Source organism: Atta cephalotes, assembly GCF_000143395.1.
Source record: "Atta cephalotes unplaced genomic scaffold scaffold00001, whole genome shotgun sequence".
NCBI classification, from domain to species: domain Eukaryota; kingdom Metazoa; phylum Arthropoda; class Insecta; order Hymenoptera; family Formicidae; genus Atta; species Atta cephalotes.
The window spans coordinates 14,381,065-14,402,720 of NW_012130065.1; the positions used below are offsets into that span (position 1 = coordinate 14,381,065).

The 21,656-nt window shown below is 31.3% G+C and overlaps 5 protein-coding genes across 5 annotated transcripts; 3 read left to right on the forward strand and 2 right to left on the reverse strand.

The window, feature by feature from the left end:
* Positions 1-225: 225 nt before the first annotated feature.
* LOC105627856 (histone acetyltransferase KAT2A-like) lies at positions 226-2,970 on the reverse strand. The gene is made up of 4 exons (XM_012209135.1): positions 2,003-2,970; positions 1,361-1,921; positions 559-1,283; positions 226-419 (listed from the first exon to the last, which is right to left on the reverse strand). The coding sequence occupies exons 1-4, from the start codon at positions 2,968-2,970 to the stop codon at positions 226-228; spliced, it is 2,448 nt and encodes an 815-aa protein (XP_012064525.1).
* An 839-nt stretch (positions 2,971-3,809) lies between these two features.
* On the reverse strand, positions 3,810-6,550 carry LOC105627846 (histone acetyltransferase KAT2A-like). The gene is made up of 4 exons (XM_012209127.1): positions 5,583-6,550; positions 4,953-5,510; positions 4,155-4,876; positions 3,810-4,003 (listed from the first exon to the last, which is right to left on the reverse strand). Exons 1-4 carry the CDS (start codon positions 6,548-6,550, stop codon positions 3,810-3,812), a joined length of 2,442 nt encoding a protein of 813 aa, XP_012064517.1.
* Positions 6,551-7,483: 933 nt separating this feature from the next.
* LOC105627877 (transcription initiation factor TFIID subunit 10-like) lies at positions 7,484-8,610 on the forward strand. The gene is made up of 3 exons (XM_012209154.1): positions 7,484-7,594; positions 7,693-7,757; positions 7,891-8,610. The coding sequence occupies exons 1-3, from the start codon at positions 7,484-7,486 to the stop codon at positions 8,090-8,092; spliced, it is 378 nt and encodes a 125-aa protein (XP_012064544.1). The 3' UTR covers positions 8,093-8,610.
* Positions 8,611-9,251: 641 nt separating this feature from the next.
* LOC105627899 (hsp70-binding protein 1) lies at positions 9,252-10,957 on the forward strand. The gene is made up of 5 exons (XM_012209175.1): positions 9,252-9,384; positions 9,464-9,710; positions 9,796-10,198; positions 10,262-10,499; positions 10,600-10,957. The coding sequence occupies exons 1-5, from the start codon at positions 9,341-9,343 to the stop codon at positions 10,808-10,810; spliced, it is 1,143 nt and encodes a 380-aa protein (XP_012064565.1). The 5' UTR covers positions 9,252-9,340; the 3' UTR covers positions 10,811-10,957.
* A 1,342-nt stretch (positions 10,958-12,299) lies between these two features.
* Positions 12,300-16,546, forward strand: LOC105627888 (glutathione-specific gamma-glutamylcyclotransferase 1). Its single transcript, XM_012209164.1, has 4 exons — positions 12,300-12,458; positions 15,772-15,807; positions 15,902-16,176; positions 16,291-16,546. The coding sequence occupies exons 1-4, from the start codon at positions 12,300-12,302 to the stop codon at positions 16,544-16,546; spliced, it is 726 nt and encodes a 241-aa protein (XP_012064554.1).
* The last annotated feature ends 5,110 nt before the right edge of the window (positions 16,547-21,656 follow it).

Here is a 21,656-nt window from a genome sequence, read left to right on the forward strand (position 1 = left end):
AATACACACACACATACTATATATATATATATATATATATATATATATATATATATATAATTTTTTATATTTATATTTATATTAATTTTATCTTTATATACAAATACTGCACAAAAAGCAGTATTTCAAGATATGGATTTCTTTACAAAGTAATAATATTTTGTAATAAGAATAAATTAGAAAGTATCAATTGCCAACATTATCATTATAACAGTCTTAAAAGTTTTACTTATCCCAGAGTCCGACTTCTTTCATACGCGTTTGAAAGTATTTTTCCAGAGCATTGGCACAACGGTAATATTCAGTGTCAGGACTATTATATAATCTACAGTTAGTGAAAATCCGTAACATGTCTGCTATAAATAATCTCTTTATTACATAGTATCCTGAATTCAAGCGATCTTGCATCGTCTTGAGATCTACACGAATAAATACATTTTATTACATCGGGGTTTCTTATATTCAGTTGGCTTTTTTCAAATAATGAGACCAGATAATCACATTTACAATATACAAGATTTTAAATAGTAAAATATATGAACATTTTTCTTAACTCACCCATAGGATATTTTATGTGGTCGTAGTAATCTGGTACATCATTTTTATCTACAGGTTTCAAAAAAGGCCACGCTGTGCTGTGTTTTTTCACACTATTCAGAACACCATTTAATGTATTACATAGAGAATCTGGAACCTCTAAATTCGTGTCCATTGATTCTGGACCTTGCATTCCTTTCGTTACACCTCTCGTTCTGGTTTGAGCGCAACTTTTCCATCCGGTTTCATGAATTCCTGGAATACACTCGATGGGGATTCCCCTTAAACCTTCCTTAAAACATGTTAAGCCGGGATGCACTTTCTGTATTTCTTGGTGTCTCTGATGAATCAGCTTTTTCACTATTTCCTTCTGTTTCCTGATAACTGCCGTAAATTCAGTATATACAATTTTTGGATTTAGCTCGCAATGCATTAATGTCGCTCCCACGTAATATTTAATGTACCCCTGATGCACCGATTTCGGCAGTTTTATATCTTTGCTAAATCCCTGTTTCTTAAAGTATCCAATAGCAAAATCATCCGCGAATGTAAGAAAATGCAGTATGTTGTTCTTAATGTGATAATCTTTCAACATATTCATTAAGTGCGTTCCGTAGCCTTTTACTTGCTCATGGCTTGTAACAGCGCAAAACACTATTTCTGTAAATCCTTGAGTTGGAAACATACAAAAACAAATCCCACCAATTGGGCGACCGTCCTTTATCAAGGCTAGCGTTTTATGCTTTCTGTAGGACAAAGAATATTATTGAATACATTTGTACATAAAAGTATTTAACATTGATACTAAATTGTCATTACTCACGGATCAAAAACAAGTTGAGTAATGTATTCTTTGGGCGTTCTTGGTAATTGATGACTGAATACATCTTGTAACCCTATTAGCCAAAGCATAGTTTGCTTAGACACTGGCCGTGTCAAACTATTTCCGACTACATGAAATTCTATTATCTTTTTACTTTCTTCCATCTTAGCAGTTTCGTCCCGTGGCACGTTTGGTGGAAATACTGCATCAGAACCAGACATATAATTAGTGTCATTAATAGATGCAACAATTTCAGTAATGGTCTCATCTGGCAGATCCTCAAAAGTTTCTTCATTTTTTCGCCTCTTTGCCTCAAGGCGTCCTTCAGCATTAGGACGTTTCTCCTGAATTTTTTTAATTCCAGGGCTAATATTTATTGTTGTAAAATTGTCTTTTTCATTAGGAGTGACAGTAACTTTTTCAAATTCTCCCGTTTTTCTTGCTTGATGAGCTTTTGATTCCAGGGCAGTTTGAAAGTGAGAAGGTGGAATTTGTTTAAATTCAGGATCCCAAATGGGAGAGTTGTCAGAATAAATTTCTACTTCTAACGTTGACAAAAACCTTGAATAAAATATGATAATTTAATTTGATATTTACAAGTTTTATATATATAAGAAATAAAAAAAGAGATTTAGAACATACTTGGGAAAGTGTGTTAAAACTAAAACTCTTTTTTCCGGTGCAATTTTATCTCTTTCATTATTACACTTATCCATTAATTGTCTGCAAACTGATCTAAATACAGCTTGTAATAAAGTTTTCCCAAAAACCAAAGGAGTATCATAATGTGGTAAGGAGTCACAAAACGCAGGCACATGACAAAAAACAAGCCAGCGGGTATAATTAATTTTATAAGCAGGAGCCTCATCTGTATTAATTGTTAACCGTCTGGCACTAGGTGCTTCAAAATTCCAAAAATTCAGGCAGTGTAAAAGCATCTTTGCCATGTCATACATAATCTGCCATTCTCTCGACGGCAAATGACTAAATTTATACAAAACAAAGTTCATTACTGCTTTCGCTATATTAGGTCTTTCAAAAGGTGGTTGCCCTAACGGGCCTTCCACAGTTGGCTTTGTCATAGACAAGATACAATTTCTCAACAATTTGTACAAATAAATATATACTTTCTTAGTATCAGGATCTACTTCCCTGTGCGTACATGCAAAAATATTGTCAGCATCGATAGCCATTCCCAATAATCGATTGATTTCCTCGTCAGACTGAACTGGTAAATGTTTGATATGATTTTCTAAAGGATGAGTACACATCTTGCATGGATCGAAAAAATTTATAACAGGCTGTTGTATCTCGCCCTTTGGTGATTTTATAATTGGTTGAGCATTTTTCCAGCCTGTACATTTACATTCCTCTACTTGACAAGCACTGTAATTTGCAAGCTTCAACAGTTTTTTTTCTTGTGGCCAGTTGTATGTTTGCTGCTTGCGTTGATGTATCCTTTGGAGATTACTTGTACGATTTACTTGAGTCTGCGGCTTGGCTGAATTTGCATCCTTGGTATTACTTTCTTGTTGTAGATTACTATTGGCAGATTGTCCAGTCTCTTCCGAGGAAACAGTTGCATGAGAATTGATGTCTTCTGATGCCATTCTACAAAAAATCATTATAATATTCATGTTATGGATTGAACAAGTTGTACTTGTGTAGGAATCAGTCGTATCAATCGTATAATCGTAATAATTTGTTAGACAACTTACATGAACTTATACACACATTAAAAAGTTCCTTCTAAAGTACAAGGAAATTAAATCGTAATTTTATATGAATCGAATTAATTATACGTTTCTACTCTCAGTGACATTTATACTCAACTATTCAATAATGATATTGTGATTTAAATAAACAATTACGATATCCGCAGATCTTTTATGTCGTTATAAACTAGCATTCTCTACGATTCTCTACAATTTCTTGTGTTATTATTATATCGATATATAGGACAATTTGACAGATTAGGTTAGGTTATATGAACTGCCTCCCCCCAGCTTCCTACACACCGATACATTTATGCTTCATCAAGAACGTAGCCATATAACGCATGTCCACGCAATCATGGTTAATTTTGTTTTTTGGAAATAATAATAATATATACCGGAAGATGATTGGTTATTGTGTGAACTTTAAAATATTCTTTCAATCTCTGCCATATGGATTTAAATCTTTATTTGTGCCTGTGTGATTTAAATTCGGTCTAATATAAACGAATTTCCGTGAAATCTGAATTTTTATTATATTAGATTTATATGCAGTATCAAATTTTAAATTCAAAAATTTCACAAGCAAAGAAAAAATTTTGATGTAGTTATTTTTTTTAGCCAACTTTCCTAAGCTAAAGCGGCTACTGTCCTAAGCTAATAGAGGAAAAACAATAAACAACAAATTATTATAATTTTTTGATCTTTTTTTATATTATAAGATACAAAAAATTCTATTTGTCCCATAGACCAATTTCTTTCATACGTGTCTGAAAGTATTTTTCCAGAGCATTGGCGCAACGATAATAATCGGTTTCAAGACTATTGTACAATCTACAATTTGTAAAAATTCGTGTCATGTCAGCAATAAATAATCTTCTAGTTACATAGTATTTAGACTTCAAACGATCTTCCATAGTCTTGAGATCTGCAATATAAAAAAATCATGTATCATTAGTTCCTGATTTATTATTAAGTTTTTCCATTTTAACATTTTTTTTAAGTTTATATTTAATATTTTATTATTAAAAACTATTTATATTTTGATTTTTATAATGTCTTATATCTTCTATGCTCACCCATTGGATATTTTATATGATCATAATAGTCTGGAACCTCGTCCTTGTCTACAGGTTCCAGAAATGGCCAGGCTGAGATGTGATTCTTCACGCTATTCAAAACACTGTTTAAAGTGTTATAAAGAGATTCTGACATATCCATACAATCTATAAGTTCCGAACCTTGCGTTCCTTTGACCACACCTCTTGTTCTTGTCTGAGCGTAATTCTTCCATCCGGTTTCACGAATTCCTGGAATGGATTCGACAGGAATACTTTTTACACCATCTTTAAAGCATGTTAAACCCGGATGAATCTTTTGTATATCCTGTTGTCTTTGATAAATTAATTTTTTAACTATTTCTTTTTGTTTTCTTAATACTGCTGTAAATTCAGTATATACTATTTTAGCATTCAATTCACAGTGCATCAATGTCGCTCCTTCATAATCTTTGATGTATCCATGATACATCGGCTTCGGCAGTTTTATATCTTTGCTAAATCCTTGCTTTTTAAAATATCCAATAGCAAACTCATCCGCAAACGTAAGAAAATGCAGTATGTTATTTTTGATGTGATAATCTTTTAGCATATTCATTAAATGTGTTCCATAGCCTTTTACTTGCTCTTGGCTCGTAACAGCGCAAAATACAATCTCAGTAAAACCCTGAGTAGGAAACATGCGAAAACAAATACCGCCGATTGGACGACCACTTTTTATCAGGGCTAATGTTTTATGTTTCCTGTGTGATAAGGAATAGATTATTACTAAATAAATTTTTACAATAAATTAACATATTATTTTTGGATAATACTCACGGATCAAAAACAAATTGAGATATATATTCTTTGGGCATTCTAACTAATTGATGACTGAATACATTATGCAATCCTATTAACCAAAGCATAGTTTGCTTAGATACTGGCTGTGTCAGACTATTTCCGACAACATGGAACTCTATGATCTTTCTGCTTTCTTCAATTTTAGCAGTCTCATCTCGTGGAACATCTGGAGGAAATACTGCATCAGGCCCATACATATAATTGGGATCATTAATAGTTGCAACAATTTCAGCAACAGTTTCATCTGGCAAATCTTCAAAAATTTCTTCATTTTTTCGTTTCTTTGCATCCGGTCGTCCTTCGAAATAAAAACGTTTTTCAGGAAGTCTTCTTATCCCAGGACTAATGTTTATCGTTGTATAATTATCTTTCTCGTTCGGTGTAATAATAACTTTTTCAAATTCTCCTGTCTTTCTTGCTTGTGCTTTTGATTCTAAGGCAGCTTGCACATGAGACGGTGGTGCTTGTTTAAATTCAGGATCCCACATAGGTGAACTATCAGAATAAATCTCAGCTTCTAGAGCTGAAAGAAACCTTAATACAAAGAATTATGTAATTTTTGTTATAATTAAAAATAAATATAAGAAGATAAAATTTAATACATACTTAGGAAAATGCGTTAAAACTATAATTCTCTTCTCCGGTGTTATTTTGTCTCTTTCATTATGACACTTATTCATTAATTCTCTACAAAGTGGTTTGAATACGGCTTGCAATAGAGTTTTTCCAAAAACTAAAGGAGTATCATGATGTGGTAAAGAGTCACAAAATGCAGGAACGTGGCAAAAAACTAACCAACGGGTATAATTAATTTTGTAAGCAGGAGCTTCATCCGCATTAATTGTTGCTTGTCTGGCACTGGGCGCTTCAAAATTCCAGAAATTCAGACAGTGTAAAAACATCTTTGCCATATCACACATAATTTGCCAATCTGCCGGTGGTAAATGACTAAATTTATATAAAACAAAATTCATTACAGCTTTTGCCATGTTAGGTCTTTCGAATGGCGGCTGTCCTAATGGACCTTCTATAGCTGGCTTTGTCATAGACAAGATACAATTCCTCAATAATTTATATAAATAAAAATAAACCTTCTTAGTATCGGGATCTACTTCCCTATGTGTACATGTTAAAATATTATCTGCATCTATAGCCATTCCCAGTAATCTGTTAATTTCATCATCAGATTGAACTGGTAAATGTTTGATGTGGTTTTCCAAAGGATGAATACACATCTTACATGGATCCGAAAAACTTATAAGAGGCTGCTGTATTTCACCCTTTGGTGATTTTATAATTGGTTGTGCATTTTTCCAGCCTGTACATTTACAATCCTGTGTTTGACAAGCACTATAATTCGCAAGCTTTAACAATTTCTTTTCTTGTGGCCAATTGTAAGTCTGCTGCTTGCGTTGTTGTATCCTTTGGAGATTACTCGTTGGATTTCCTTGAGTCTGTGGTTTACTTGAGTTTACATCCTTATTATTACTTTCCTGTGATATACTAGTAATAGATTGTCCAGTCTCTTCTGAAGCATTTAATATCGTATGAGAATTAACGTCCTCGGAGGCCATCCTTAAAAATATGATTGTTATATATTAAGAATTATAGTTATATATAAGTTATTCTCTAGCCGTAACAATAATCACCATAATTTTTAAAAGCAGAATAATATATATACTTATTAACTTACATAAATTTCTGTTATAATATAAAATATATATAATATAAAGAAAATAAGTTGCAATTTGACACGAATCAAGTTACATTTTCATTCTCAATTCTGTTGTTGGCTTACGTATTGAATAATAAATATCCTATAATATTTTGAATTAAATGGTCGTTTACGATGTTTGTAAGTTATATATATATTTGTATTTTTTTATTATTACAGCCACATTTTTTGTTTGTTAGTATCGTTGATTTAAAGCATAATGCTCCAACCGGGATTAGGTTAGGTTATGCACGCGTATGTGTACACTAGATCTGTTCTTTTTCCATCTCAAGTTGGATTCTGAACTGATGTTTAGAACAAGTTAAAGTTATAGACAGAGAGAAGAGACAGTTACAGTTTATTTCAGTCTAACTTATTGCACAGTCTAACTTATTGCACTTCAGGAAGCAAATTCTTCTTGGAGAGGATGTTTTGATTTGGAATATACTCCAAAACTAATTCAAAATTCTTCAAAAAAGAACAGACCTAGTGTATTGAATCAGTGTAAATGTGTGCACGTACATACGTATGTATATATATTTTTACGCATCTAACATTCCAAATTTCGAACTGCTTGTAAGTGCTTGTAAGTCTAAAGAAATTCGCGTATTGGCACATTAAAAAGTGTTACTGCTCTCAAGAGGAAATATAATATAAAAAAAAAAGGTAGAAATCGCTAAGTATTAAGAGAAGAAAATTACAGAATAGTAAAACAGTTCGTTTTTACGTTAATTTAGGTTAGGAATTCATAGCACAGTTCAGAGCATAGTTTTATTTCACGTTACACAAAAAAATGGCAGAGAATTTCGGAAAGGAAACCTCATCAATTTATAACGAGGAGACAAAGACTGCAGGACAACCATTATCAGATTTCTTGATGCAATTGGAGGATTATACACCTACGGTGTCTATCTATCTTCTTTATAATATAAATTTTTCTAAAAAAAATTTTATTTGTACTTGAGCAATTAATTATATTTGTTATTTTACAATGTACATTAGGTACCTGATGCCATCACTGAACATTACTTACACACGGCTGGTTTCAACGCTATAGATCCTAGGATGTAAGTACAATCACAATATTGTGTTTAAATCATCCTATAGTTACAAAAGTTTCGTTGACTAAACATGTAATATTTATTTAGTAAATTTATCAAATAATGTTACATATTGTTATACGACTTCTTATTATTTTAGAATACGCTTGGTGTCATTAGCAGCACAAAAGTTTATCTCAGAAATTGCCAACGATGCGCTGCAACATTGTAAAACACGTGGTGCCAATCAGAATACAAAAACAAAAGGAAAAGACCGACGTTATACTCTGACTATGGAAGATCTGACACCGGCAGTTGCGGAATATGGTATAATAGTGAAGAAACCACATTATTTCGTTTAATTGAATAAACTATGCAATTTGATGTGTTTACATCAGATCAGTATGATTAATAATAGGTAATTGTATTTTCGTGCAAGTTTTTCATCAGGAATCAATATTAGCATACATATAAAAAAATATATATTGTCAAAAAAGGAAAAATTCATGTTCACATATATATTAAATTAATAGTTAAAATATAGATTTATAGTTCTATCTCATTAAAAATGATGCATTATTATATGAATAATGTCTCTATCTACCAGCGATTAACTTCAATTCAGTTTAATTTACTTTTTATCTAGTTATTTACTCTTTTTCTAATTCTGTATATATATATATATATTAACAAAAAGATAACAAATAAATTAAATCAAGAATAAAGTTAAAAGAGGACATAGGTCTCCTAAAACATCTTAATTTCGTAATTACAAATATTTAATGACATAGATACATACATCCTTTACTATATTACTGTATCATTGCTAGTGTTAAAAATGTAAAAAATAAATTTAATATAATAAAAATCATGTACTGTATCAATTTGTGTTTTAATAATATTTAATAATATTTGAATAATATTTAGTTTTAATAAGAAAAAAATATCCATTTCTTTTTATTAATTTGAATGAAACATATATAAAATATCTTATAAATTATTAATTTTTTGATAACTGTTAAAATAATATATACAGAAATAATAAGATAAATCAATTAATGTAAAAAAACACATTGTTGCTTTAAAAAATATATACAAATTGTATATCTTGCAAAAATCATAGTCATAGTATGGAATAGAACCAAAAGATCATGGACATAAAACATATGTTATCCATCAGAATATTCATGGATATGGCTATGTAATTCAGTTTGTGCATCTAGAGGCGTTAATAGACGAGATTTCGTGGGGGTCATCTAACCTAAAAATTAAATGGAACATGGCACATCTTGTGTCAAAAGATCAAAGAGGAAAGATTGAAGGCATTTTAAATGGTTCCTTCATTACCTGAAGGGAAATAATATAAAAAAAAATGCGAACCATTCAACTCTAGATTTCTATAGGTTTATTTCTCTCTACTCGAATATACATTTGCATGTAATACAACATCCAGCAGACTAGCACAGAACAGACATCCAGCGACATCTCGTATATTGGTGAAATTCCTGGATACAAAAATATAAAATCCCATAAAAAGACATGCGGTGAATCAGAATAAGTAGTTGAGGATTGTTTGCGAAGAGGTTGGTTTTAAACAGTGTTTTCAATTAATGGGCACATCATTCGTTAAACAGAGTAGTGTCAAAATGAGCAAGTATGTACATATTTTTAATACTGCGATTAACCTAAACTCAATTACTTGCGTTTTACATAACGAATATCTTTTGCATCAGTCCTGAGAATAAAGAACCAAAAAAAGATCAAGTCAAGCAAGGTCAATCAAACAGTAATGCGCGACCGCTTTCCATCGAAGGCCCCTCGACCTCCAATAACGCCGAACGACCTCAAATTCCACCGCAACCATTACCAAATCAACCGAGGCAACCAACTAATTTGCAAGGATTACTCAAGTATGCTATGGATGCAGCACAGTCTGACGATCTGGAGAATAAATCGCAAGTTTATCCTTTGGACGAAGAAGTACGCAATTTAATTTAAAATATGTGCTATTTGTTTGTTTATTTACATACATCTACATTTAATAAGATACATTTATATTTTGTAGAAAAAAACATTCTTAAATGAGGCATTATCATCGTTAACAGTGAACGTAATAGAGGAATTGCAGAAAGCTGTACAAATTTTGTCTAATGTTAACAATCTACGAGCAGATGATGATTCGTTGGAGTATGAGAATGTATTGGAAAGGATGGCAGATTTTGTAGATAATATCGATATAGCTAATGACTTTTATAAGATCGGAGGTTTCTCGATATTTCAACCATGCTTGAATTCCTTGCACAGTAATATTAGATGGCGAATAGCCGATATTATCGCCGAATTAGCACAAAATAATCCGTTTTGTCAAGATAAATTATTAGAAGCCGGAGTATTTCCTGTGTTATTATCTATGATTGATACAGATCCATCGGAACAGGCCAGGATAAAAGCTCTGTATGCAGTGTCATGTAAGTAATTATATGACATAAAATTAAATTTTTTGTGTCTCATTGATTATATTTTGAATATAGGTATAGTAAGAGGACATCCAGCGTCATTAAAGTATATAGATATGAACGATGGTTACTCGGTGCTATTACGGGCAATGCAGAGCTCAATAGAGAAACTACAGATAAAGTCCGCATTCTTACTTTCTAGCTTATGCAGTAGAAATAATGCGAACGATGTAAAATATATTTTAGTAAAAATGGGATTCATAGAGCAAGCAGCAGGATTATTGGGTAGAATGAATTTACAGCCGACAGTCAGGTAACTTATTTGACATTTTAAGGAACATACAAATTTTTAATATTTTTGATATATTTAATATATTTTCCTAAAATATAAATCCAGTATTCTTTTATTGTAGAGAACAATTATTGAGAGTGCTCAGTGGTATGGTAAACGATAACTTTTTACCGGCACTGAAGGAATGTCGTCGATCACAATTGTGTTTAAGATCCACTTTGGAGCAATTGTTAACAGAATTAAAACCTGTGGAAAATCAGGACGAGATTGATATGTGTTCCGAACTTCTAGACAAAGTGTTTTCCGAATCTGACACGCTTCAAGAGAGATAACGAATTTGTATTATAATCTTTCCTTTAAATAAACAGAATCTTGTTTTGTAATTCTAATATAGGTCTTATAGTTTTAAATAATTTGAAGGAATGTGCATAGGTTCTAACTGACAAATAAAACTATATATGTTACATGTATCAAATAAATCACCAGAATATTTTATTCTGTGAACCAACATTTAGATTTTTGCTCTGCGATCAGATAAATTAGACAACTGACGAAATTTGTTTTTGAAATCCTTCACGTTCCGGGTCGCGCGTAACCTTCCTGTATTTCAAACATTTAAACACGTGCTATTGAACCAATTGTCTCTACCAGATACTTTGATAATACGAATCGACACGTCTTCAGACTAATTCGCTCAACTGAATGCTCACGCACATCCGGTGCGTCAATCTGGCGGTTCGTTTCATCATCCATCCCCACCATGACTCCTGCTGGCGTGTACTTTTCTCTGTCTTCCTCGATTCGCGCTGTACTCTCTCTTCCTCCTGTCAGCGCGCATCTGGTCTAGTTCGCCAAATACTAACCGGCTACCACGGCTACTACAGTCAGCCGGCAGTTCTCATCGGACCTTTATCAGGTGATTCGCCTTTCTTTCGAGATTCTCCAAATGTCTGAGAAATACTTGAGCATACATTTAATCAAGATCACGGGACAGTTGTCGAAACATCGATTTTCTCGAAACGGATTTCCCCGACCGACTTGGACTCATTTGATCCAAAATCGATTTTGAGGATTCAGCTCATCATTATAAAGTAAATACGTGGACAATCAGGATGACGCGAAAGAGGAGCATCTCATCGTTATGATATCCGGTTAGTCGAAACGTCTTGCGAATTAATAAATTGAAATCACCGCGAATTATCCGCGAGTGATCCAGAGACGCAAACGCATGCATTAGCGCGATGATCGAGGATTAATCATTTAAAGTGAAACTTGTTTAAAGTGAAACTTAAATTGTTATTAATTCGAATATTTGGAGTTGCCGCCAATAAAGATTCAACGAAGAGCTCTATATATATATATATATATATGTCGGCAATTTTCTGTGACTGGAATAAAACTTTAGAAAAAATTTATTGTACACTAGAAAAAAAATACATAAGACTATTCGAATTTGAAGATTTTATATGAAGAAACTCAATCTCCGAGAATTTTGAGAGAAATTGATTAACAATTTAAAAGTGATAGAATGAATGATTTTTAATTTTGACGATAGTATTTACAAGAAAATTGGCACAAAATAATTATTTTGTAGTAAAAGGAGATAATCACAAAATACGATAATTCTTTTTATGTTAAAACGGCAGATGTTAAAACATATTGTGGGACAATAAGTTTTTAATTTAAAAGCGTATTCTGGAACTTCAATATTATCAGAAACGAGACAAGAAAAAAATAAAAAGGAAAAAGATAAAGGAAGAAGTAAGGAAGAAACACAGCTCGGTCATCAGCTCACTTTCTTTTTCACAAGAGAGAACAGAGATGAATCGTACAGAAGGAAACGAGCTCTGGGTATTCGGATACGGATCGCTTTGCTGGCATCCTGGTTTCGCGTACACGAAAAGCAAGATTGGCTACGTGAAGGGCTTCAGCAGGCGATTCTGGCAAGGCAATACCACACATCGTGGAACGACAGAAAAGGTGAGCCAATCTGTCCTTCGATCTTTTTCTTTATTCGTCTTTAATTGTCACCGAGTCACGTTCATTATCATCATCGATGACTATACTGAGACAAAAATATTTAAAAATTTATTTGTAAAATAAATAAACAGTATAATCCACACAGATTGTGGAGTTTAAATATCTTTTTTTAGCATAAGTCGATTCCATATTCAGAAATCTGCGTATTTTTTATGGAGATAATTTAAAAGAAATAAATTATTCTTCGAGATATTGCGTTAAACTTTTGCATAATCTTTTATTATTTGATTTTTTCTTTTTTAACAATGAAATCTGTAACTGTGGCGACTACCAAATAACGTAATTTCATGTTTATTTTATGTTGAATAATCGAAATAATAAATTTATTTCAAAAAATGTTACAAACGTTATCTTGACGAAAATAATGAAAAATGCACTAATGAAAATGCATTTGAGACACTTATTTTGATTTTAAACTTTATATACATATATTTAAATAATAATTAAGAATAATAATTATATAAATGCTAGTTATAAAAAATTAGGTAATATTTTAATGTATACAATAATATATTAATTTATATTTTCGCATATTAATATATATATTTACAAGAAAGTGAAGAAATATATATATATATATTTCTTCACATTTCTTGTGAATATTAATATATTTCTGCATACTAATATTTGTAAGGATGATAGCAGAGATAAAGACGCTTACGTCTTCTCATAAACTTACAAGTGACGTTAATTAACTATTAGTTAATTAACTATTAGTCGATGTTTTCTTCATGAATATAGAAACACACAAATCATTGCAATATGTTATCGTATATTCAAATAAGATTTAATTTTCTTGTAACTATAATTTGTAAAAAGCATTTTGTCTTAATTATTATTCATATCCGTATAAAAATTAAGATCTTAGTAAGAGTTACAAAAGTTAATGCATTCGTTATATTGTTATATAATACATATTTGCGTCATATATTCGGTTAATATTGAAAAGCAAATGTTAACAGATTTTTTAGTGCGAATCTAAAAAGTATTAGAACTTTAAAACATATCTCTAATATTTTATTATTACTTGTACTATTTTATATGTCAGCTTCTCGTATATTGATGCAACAATGCACATCTTCAGTTCACGTGATAATAAAGCAGCCGTACGGACTTCGAATAAAGCAAACGTTTGTGGCAACGACCCTATTCGATATGATAAAATAGCAAATACAATCTCACGACTATGAATAGAAATTTGTAATTAATTATGCTCTTAATCAGAGAAAAAAGAATGTGTCCTGCATTTGCCATTGCGTCGCTATAATATTTATAAATTGGAAATATTTTAATTGGATTATTTCCAATATATAATATGTTACATCAATGTATACATATATTGTATGTAAAATGTATAAGCGCTCTTATATATGAAACAACAATTTATATATATATAAAAAAAAAAGAAATAGAATTGTAAAATATTCAAAAAATATAATAAGTTACGTTTTCATGATATTCTTATCTATAAGAAATTCAAGCTAAGTTGATCGAATTTGACTCGAAGAAAATTAATAATATGAATTAATGAAACCTACTTAAATTGTATATGAATAAAATCGACGATCACATTCTTTTTCGTTTAAAAATTTTTAGCTTATCGTTAATGCTGCAATCATCATTTTGAACGATATATTCGCAATATTTAATAAATATTTTTGTGTATGCTCCATACATTATGCACGTGATTTTTATTTTAAGTTATTTATGAGAATTCTATTAATATCTGAATTTTATTGCGCTCATCGAGGTATACTGCATATTCTTTTTTTGGCTTTGGCCCAATTCCAAGTGTACGAAACATTTTCTGTGGCATTGATAATTTATGCGTCATTGTCTTGATTTGATAAGAGTCTATTGGCGCGTATGTGATTTTGATAAAATTGCGCGGGAAAGATTGAGATTTGGAGGACACCATGTGAACGTAACGTGCACGAAGTAAAAATAGCATACTCGAAATTCATTTTGACTCTTTCTTTGTTTTAACACGCATAAAGAAAATCGCACGCTTTATCACTTCCTCCTTTGTTTCGTTCATGTTTCATCTTTTCTTTATCATTTTGAATTAAAAAATAATAAAAGAATGTTACTTTTAATATTTATAAAATTATTACTATAATTATTACTATAATATGTAAATATAGTTTATTACTATAATTATTACTATAATTATTACTATAATATGTAAATATAGTTATTTAAAAATAATGATTCAAAAATAAATATTATAAACGAAAATTTTATTTTTAACTATAATAGCGATTCTTTTGACTGTATATAGATCCTCGGTCTAGCTTTGCATGGACTAGGTCTGTTTTTTATTACTGCACTCTTTGAATTGACGCACACGCAATGCAATAAGTTGAAGTGAAACAAACGTATATTTGTTACACCAGTTTAAGAAGTAGGAATAAAAAACAGATCTAATATAAGTCGAGAAAACGCGATTGTTTTTTTCTTCGACTACTTCACTAAAATTGTCACTAATCAGCTTTCTTTTGTCATTAAAAAAATATTTTGAAAGTTGATTTTTTATTTTTATACAAATTATAACATGAAAACATTTATTGTGGACAACCATTATAGATATAGCAAAACAATATATGGAAGATTTGTTGAAAAATTGTACAAAAAGTCTGCGCGACAGAATACGTATCTTTAAAAGCTAGCGCCCACAATTTCAACAACCATTTTTATATTACAATTTATAATAAAAAATCACGGAGACTCTTCTAGATTATTCTGTATAAATATCTAAAAGTCATATTTTCTTTTCTTGGAAGGAGAGAATAAATGTTGTGGTAATGCGTTTTGTATTACACTTATGTGTATAAATTACGTGAAATTGTATATATAACCAGTTATAAACCGGTAGTAACTGATATCTTCAATGAAAGATAAGTCGCGTCTTGGATTATTCTTTTCGCATTTCACAATAATACGATATATACTTTCTGCTTACAAACAAGTCTGTATTAGATGTATTGTATATATATATATATATATATATAATAAAACACACACGCATATATAATGTAATAATATAATCCTCTAATAAAGCTGAATAAATATGCTAGTAATTAATTATGCGAGTAATCTGTTTCCAGAGAAATTAGTCTACAAACGAATTTCATTTTACGTTGAAAAGATTTTCAAACATAAATTAATTAAAAAATTCTTTTTCTAAATAATTTCTCTTATATCTTAATCTTTCAATAAGACGATTGTTGCATGGACTTCTTTTATGTTGCAGCCTGGGCGAGTCGTTACTCTAATCGAGGACAAAGAGGTACTTAATTTAATTATAATGCAGTGTAAAATAATAATATAAATTATCGACTATGAGAATCATATGCAATATAGATTTTTTTATTCACTTGCAGGCTGTAGTTTATGGACGAGCGTTCCAACTTCAAAACAATTGCAATGTGGATAACTTTTCCTACTTAGAAAACCGCGAATGTACCTTAGGAGGATACGACCTGACAACTATCGCGACGTTTTACAGCCAGCACGGGGACTTGCAATTCCCCGTGATAATTTACATTGCCACCAACAAGAACAAACAGTGGCTCGGCGAGGCATCGTTGCAAATTGTAGCGCGTCAAATCACTGAATGTTCCGGTCCAAGTGGACATAATGTTGAATATCTTTTACGGTAAGAGATATACAATGTAAGTCTGTTTTCTAAGTTCATCATTATCTGTTACTTGATACGTTGATAACGTTATAATTTAATAAAACGATAAGTATTGTCTGGTCGATGTGACAGCTTGGCGGAGTTCATGCACCGTTACTTGCCAGAGGCGCACGACGAGCATCTCTTCACGCTGGAAATGTTAGTACGTTCGCGAATAAAGGAAGAGAATATGTGCTTGGTGACGTTGATGGGAAATAACAATTTCGACATCGACCTCGACGCGGAATCGGCTGTTCCCGCAGAAGAAGTTAACGAGCGATCCAGGGAGAACTCTTTCCAGTTTAGCGCGCGAATTCCGTCCAAAAGCTTGCGTTGTGTAAAAATGTAATCAATTGGATCGTACAGTTGTATTTTACACAACTTTGATTACACATCCGTATGATAACGAATGAAGGAAGCGGAAGCTTATCTTCTTAGAAATGTACAATTCGGTAAATTTCCGAATATATAAAAATGCAAAACTAGTAGTTGATTTCATTAGTATCCTAGTTTGCATTTTTATATATTTAGAAATTTATAAAAATTACGCGTACAAATTTTCGTTTTGAACGAATCTAAAAATAATGAGACAAGTAATTACTTGAAAAGAAACATAAAGAAAAGAAGCTAGAGTCTATATTTAAAAAACTAGTTACAAATTTTTCTGAGAATATGATCTCGCTAATAACTGTCTCCTTTGAAAGTTATATATGCAGTATATGTTCGTGAGATGATTGTGTTAATTTTATATCGCGCAACGTGCTGGACACGAATCTAAATCGAATTCCTCTATTTACTATTTTATAACACGACTCTGTATTTACGTATTTTTATTATTTGTAATATAAGAGACATTATGTCTTCTATTATTTTAATATATTGAAAGTGATAATTATAGAGTTGCAAATAATGATAAAAAATAGTTTTTTTTAAATTGCGAAAAGATTTTTAAAGCTTGAGATATAGATAATAAATAAGATTTTTAAAGCTTGAGATATTGACATAAATGAAAGAAAAGATATGAAAGAAAAGTATTTTATGCATGAAACATTTATGGAAGACCCTTTATGTCTTCTATATTCTGACATCGCAAATTTATAATTCGTTTGTACATCGATTTAATTACTGTACTCTGACATAATTCGCGCGTTTGTGTTTATATAGGGGCTATTTTGTCAGTTTCAAATTTAAAATAATATGAAAGTTTACAATGACAAACAATATCTCTTTGTGACGTACTTACAACGCGTATACAGTCATGATTGATTTCTTGGGAACACAAGCACAACTTTCAAATATTTAATATGTGCTGTTTAGAAACAAATATTATCGTGAGAAATGAAAAAGCCTTGTTCTACTTTATGTATTATTTTTTTAATAAACAATATGCCATGTTTTATGAACATGTAATATAAATATAAATTATTAGTAATTTATATAATATGTAATATATTTATTAATGTAAAATTTAAAGAATGCCTCTATGTAAGATAAAAAGTATAAGTTTTTAACATATGTTGATAAAGTAGGAAAATTATTACTGAACATCGATCGATAAGCTAGCGACTTTATATTTGTAATTTTGCTATCGGTAAAATTGTTACCTTGGACATTATTTCTTATAAATATATTTTTAAATTTAAAAATTTTACGTACATATGATTTTTATCTCTTTGAATATATAAAATAATTTTCCTGATCATTATCTCGAAATTACTAGAAGATAATGAACTTCTTTTGCGTCCATTTATTCGGTTAATGAGGATGGCGTTTGATGGGAAATTTTACGCGTATATGTATTGAATTTTTTAAAACACATTCAATCGTCGAGAAATTTATGAACGGTACATCGTAATATGGAACAGTCATTCATCCAGCCGCTTAGACTCTCCATGAATATTAGACTGATCATCCTATGGAACGTTGCGCTGCATTTTAGCTACCATTATTTTACGTAATAATTCGAACGTTCAAGTTTTAGAAAAAAAGATTTCCTGGAGAACACGTTCGATAACAGTATTCTAACGGAACAATCATATCCGCTCTGCGTCGTTTTATTAGCGATATTATGTTCATGATTTAATCGATTTAAGTTGTCGAAATGATTGAAAACGTCGTTTTGTTAACAATCAAGAAAGCGAGCCGCTAAAATTTGATGAAGAAGACTGTACGCAATAATTTCATCTGTGATAAGTAATTAATTAACAATTAAAACATAAAATAACACAACATAGAACAAAAATATTTTTAATCTTTAAATCAAAAGCATAGCGGAAGTCGAGTTTCAGATCGTTTAAAATTATCTTTTTTTTTTTTTAAAGGAAAGCTGTAACGTATGTACATATTTTATAAAGTATTAGCATTTTTAATCTAAAAGATTATAACGGACTGTTCACGAAAAAAAAGACATTTTGGACTTGGCCCGATTGCCGTATTCGCGATGCAGTTACACGTTATGGTCTCGACTTAAGTCCCTAGAGTATCTCAAAGTCACGCGTTTACAGGCGTGAGTCGGGCTTAGAACGGGTTTACGTTGAACATTTATCGCGCGACACTTCAGAAAAAAAGGATACTCACACAGCTCGTCTTCATAACGCAAAAGAAACCTATACAACATTCGCTTCTCACGCATCTTTTTTCTCTCATCGATGAGTAATCGAAAATATAAATAGCAATCACGCAGAGCGTATATTGGATCTATATAATCGAAGCAATTATACTTAATTTCTCGTATCAGTCCTTTGCACTACAGCATATATGTATAAAATAACATAACTTTTTTCAATATCAAGTATCAAATATAGAAATCGTACGATCATGTTTTTGATTTCGACAGCGATCATTCTTCGAACGGATTTTAATTCACCTAATTCTTACAAGGGAACGTTACGCAATCTATAATCCGATTCTTCGGCGTTACGTCAGACTGAACATTGTTTTAGTTATGGATGCCGATTTCTTATGATAAAGAGAAATCCGTCTGTTAAAGTTATTTCAAGCCGGCTCAAACAAATAATAACGATTTACCCGCATAGTCTTTACAGAATGGACATATACCGGCGTCCGTCACGCATCGCGACGTTAGAACTAGCCAGATATCTCAGGGATAACGTTACTCGGTAGCAGTGCGTCTACTGTCCTGTAATTGCTGTATTAAGAATAGACCAAAGAAATTGATTAAAATCTCTTTACAAATAATATAAAAGTTATATTAAAACTTTCCTTTCAAAAGAGAATCAGAAGTCTATGACAAAAAAGAAAGTCAATCAAATCAATCAAATCAAAATATTTTGATCTACTTAAGCTTTCTAAATATAATTTAAACCTCTGTATTGCTTATATAAATATATATAAAATATTTCTAATATTTATAATTTTTATACAGTAGAAGAATAATTGCGCACATAAATTATATATAATTTTAACTTCGTACATTATAATTATATATGATTTCAATTTCACACACCTAACATTTGATTGAACGCCTATATGTTTGATCTCAATCATAATTTATAAAATTATATTTATTATATTTATTAAATTTATTTAACTATTTATTAAACTTATAAAATTATATTTGCAACCGATAGGCGTGTGAAATTGAAATCATCCGTCATTAACGTTCATAATGAAAGTACAACGATCGTTTTTTACTTCCTTAAAGCCGCGGGTATCGCGGATGGAAATTTATGTAACGACATGCCGTGCTGCCTGTCCTCTTGTTGCAATGATATTTACTGTGAAAAGCGAATGAAGACGCTGCTGCATGCAACAAATTGGATATACTCGGCATGAAGAAGTTAACAACTCGCACACGAGCCAACTCGAGCGTGTACGGAGTATACGCTTCGTTTCGCTGAAATAATAACGAAGATCCCCAGACCCGGCCCGTGTCGTCATGGTGTAAGCAGGAATTTCTTGCTCTCCTTTCCTTTACATTTTCACCCAAAATTACAAAAAAGTTCCCGCAAACGTCGACTGCGGAAACTCCGAGCGTGGGGAATTAATGCAAGAGACATGCAATACGAAAGAACTTCTAATTAAATTTCGCAAAAAGCTTCGTTTTTGTTGAGCAAGATGATTATTCCCTCGAAATACGCATGCGATATATAACAGTTTCGAAAAATTAGAATCATCCGTTTTAATTAACGCTTGTTACATATCACGATTTCTCGGAGTTTTGTATTTTTAATTTTTGAGTATGTATTAATTATTTTAGAAAATCAATCAGATTTGAATCTCTGAATGATTACCGTAATTGAGTGATACACGCGATGTTAACACCCACAGCTTCTCAAGGGCTATGAGTACACAGCAAATTGCTGAGCTCGCGCAAGAAACGTCCTACACCATAGAACCAATCGGTTTTATAAGTCGATTTCAACGATTGACAAATCAACGATCCGGCAATGCCGATCGTGCCCGCGCATGAAAATACATAGGCAATAGCGACAAAAACGTCGTTAAGGACATGCGGCAAGAGCTCAAGGAGCGTAAAATGTGGCACATTACGCTATGCAACGTGATTTCCATCGCTAGTTGTTGTGATCAGTAAAATCTTTCCGCGTTTCAAGTATGAAAAAGCTTGATAACAAATAATCACATTATTTTCCCTTCTCTCTTTCGGTTTGAAACTAACTTACCTAATATAAATCTTATCGATAGAATTAGTGATTTAGCTAATATTTTAAATATTAATATTAACTTTTTCTTAATTTTCTAAATATAAATTTGAATATTATCCTGTTAATCGCCTTCTTGCAATAATTTTATTTATTCCTGCTTTGTAATTATTTAATATTTATACATTATGAAAATATTTGAACAAGCAGATTAAAGATACACGTACACATCAAAGATGGTATTTTTAACAAAAAGTACTTTTAAATCAATTAAATGCAAGAAGGAAGAAGATAATGTAAAGTTAAACGATAGCATTTTGCTAGCAATTAATCGTAACTATCTGCTTTGTAAATATAACACTATGGTTTTACAAGCGTCTCAGAGAAATTTCTCTGAGAAATGTGCAACTGCAAGACAATGCCGTGGTTCCCGTGGAATATAAATACACGAATCAAACCGTGCATTAACATCTTGCCACAATTACACGCGTCTCTTTATTATTACACGTCGAAAAACTTTCGCTGCGCAGACATTTTTATTTCCTACCAATTTCCACAGAGCGCACGTTACATGCAACTTTTTCTCATGCACTTCTTTACCGCATCCTGTTTACAATTCGGGAAAGAAAAGATCTGCGGCAGTTATTTTCAAAACAAAGATAATCTATAGAATGCGCCAGCATATTTTTTCAAATAATCGAATAATTATAGCTAATCAATATTTTACAAATTTTTATAAATATAATATATATACTACGAATAATTAATTCTATACTGGCGTGGATAAGTTTATTATTAGTTATTAATTATTAGTTTATTTAGTTTTATTATATTAGT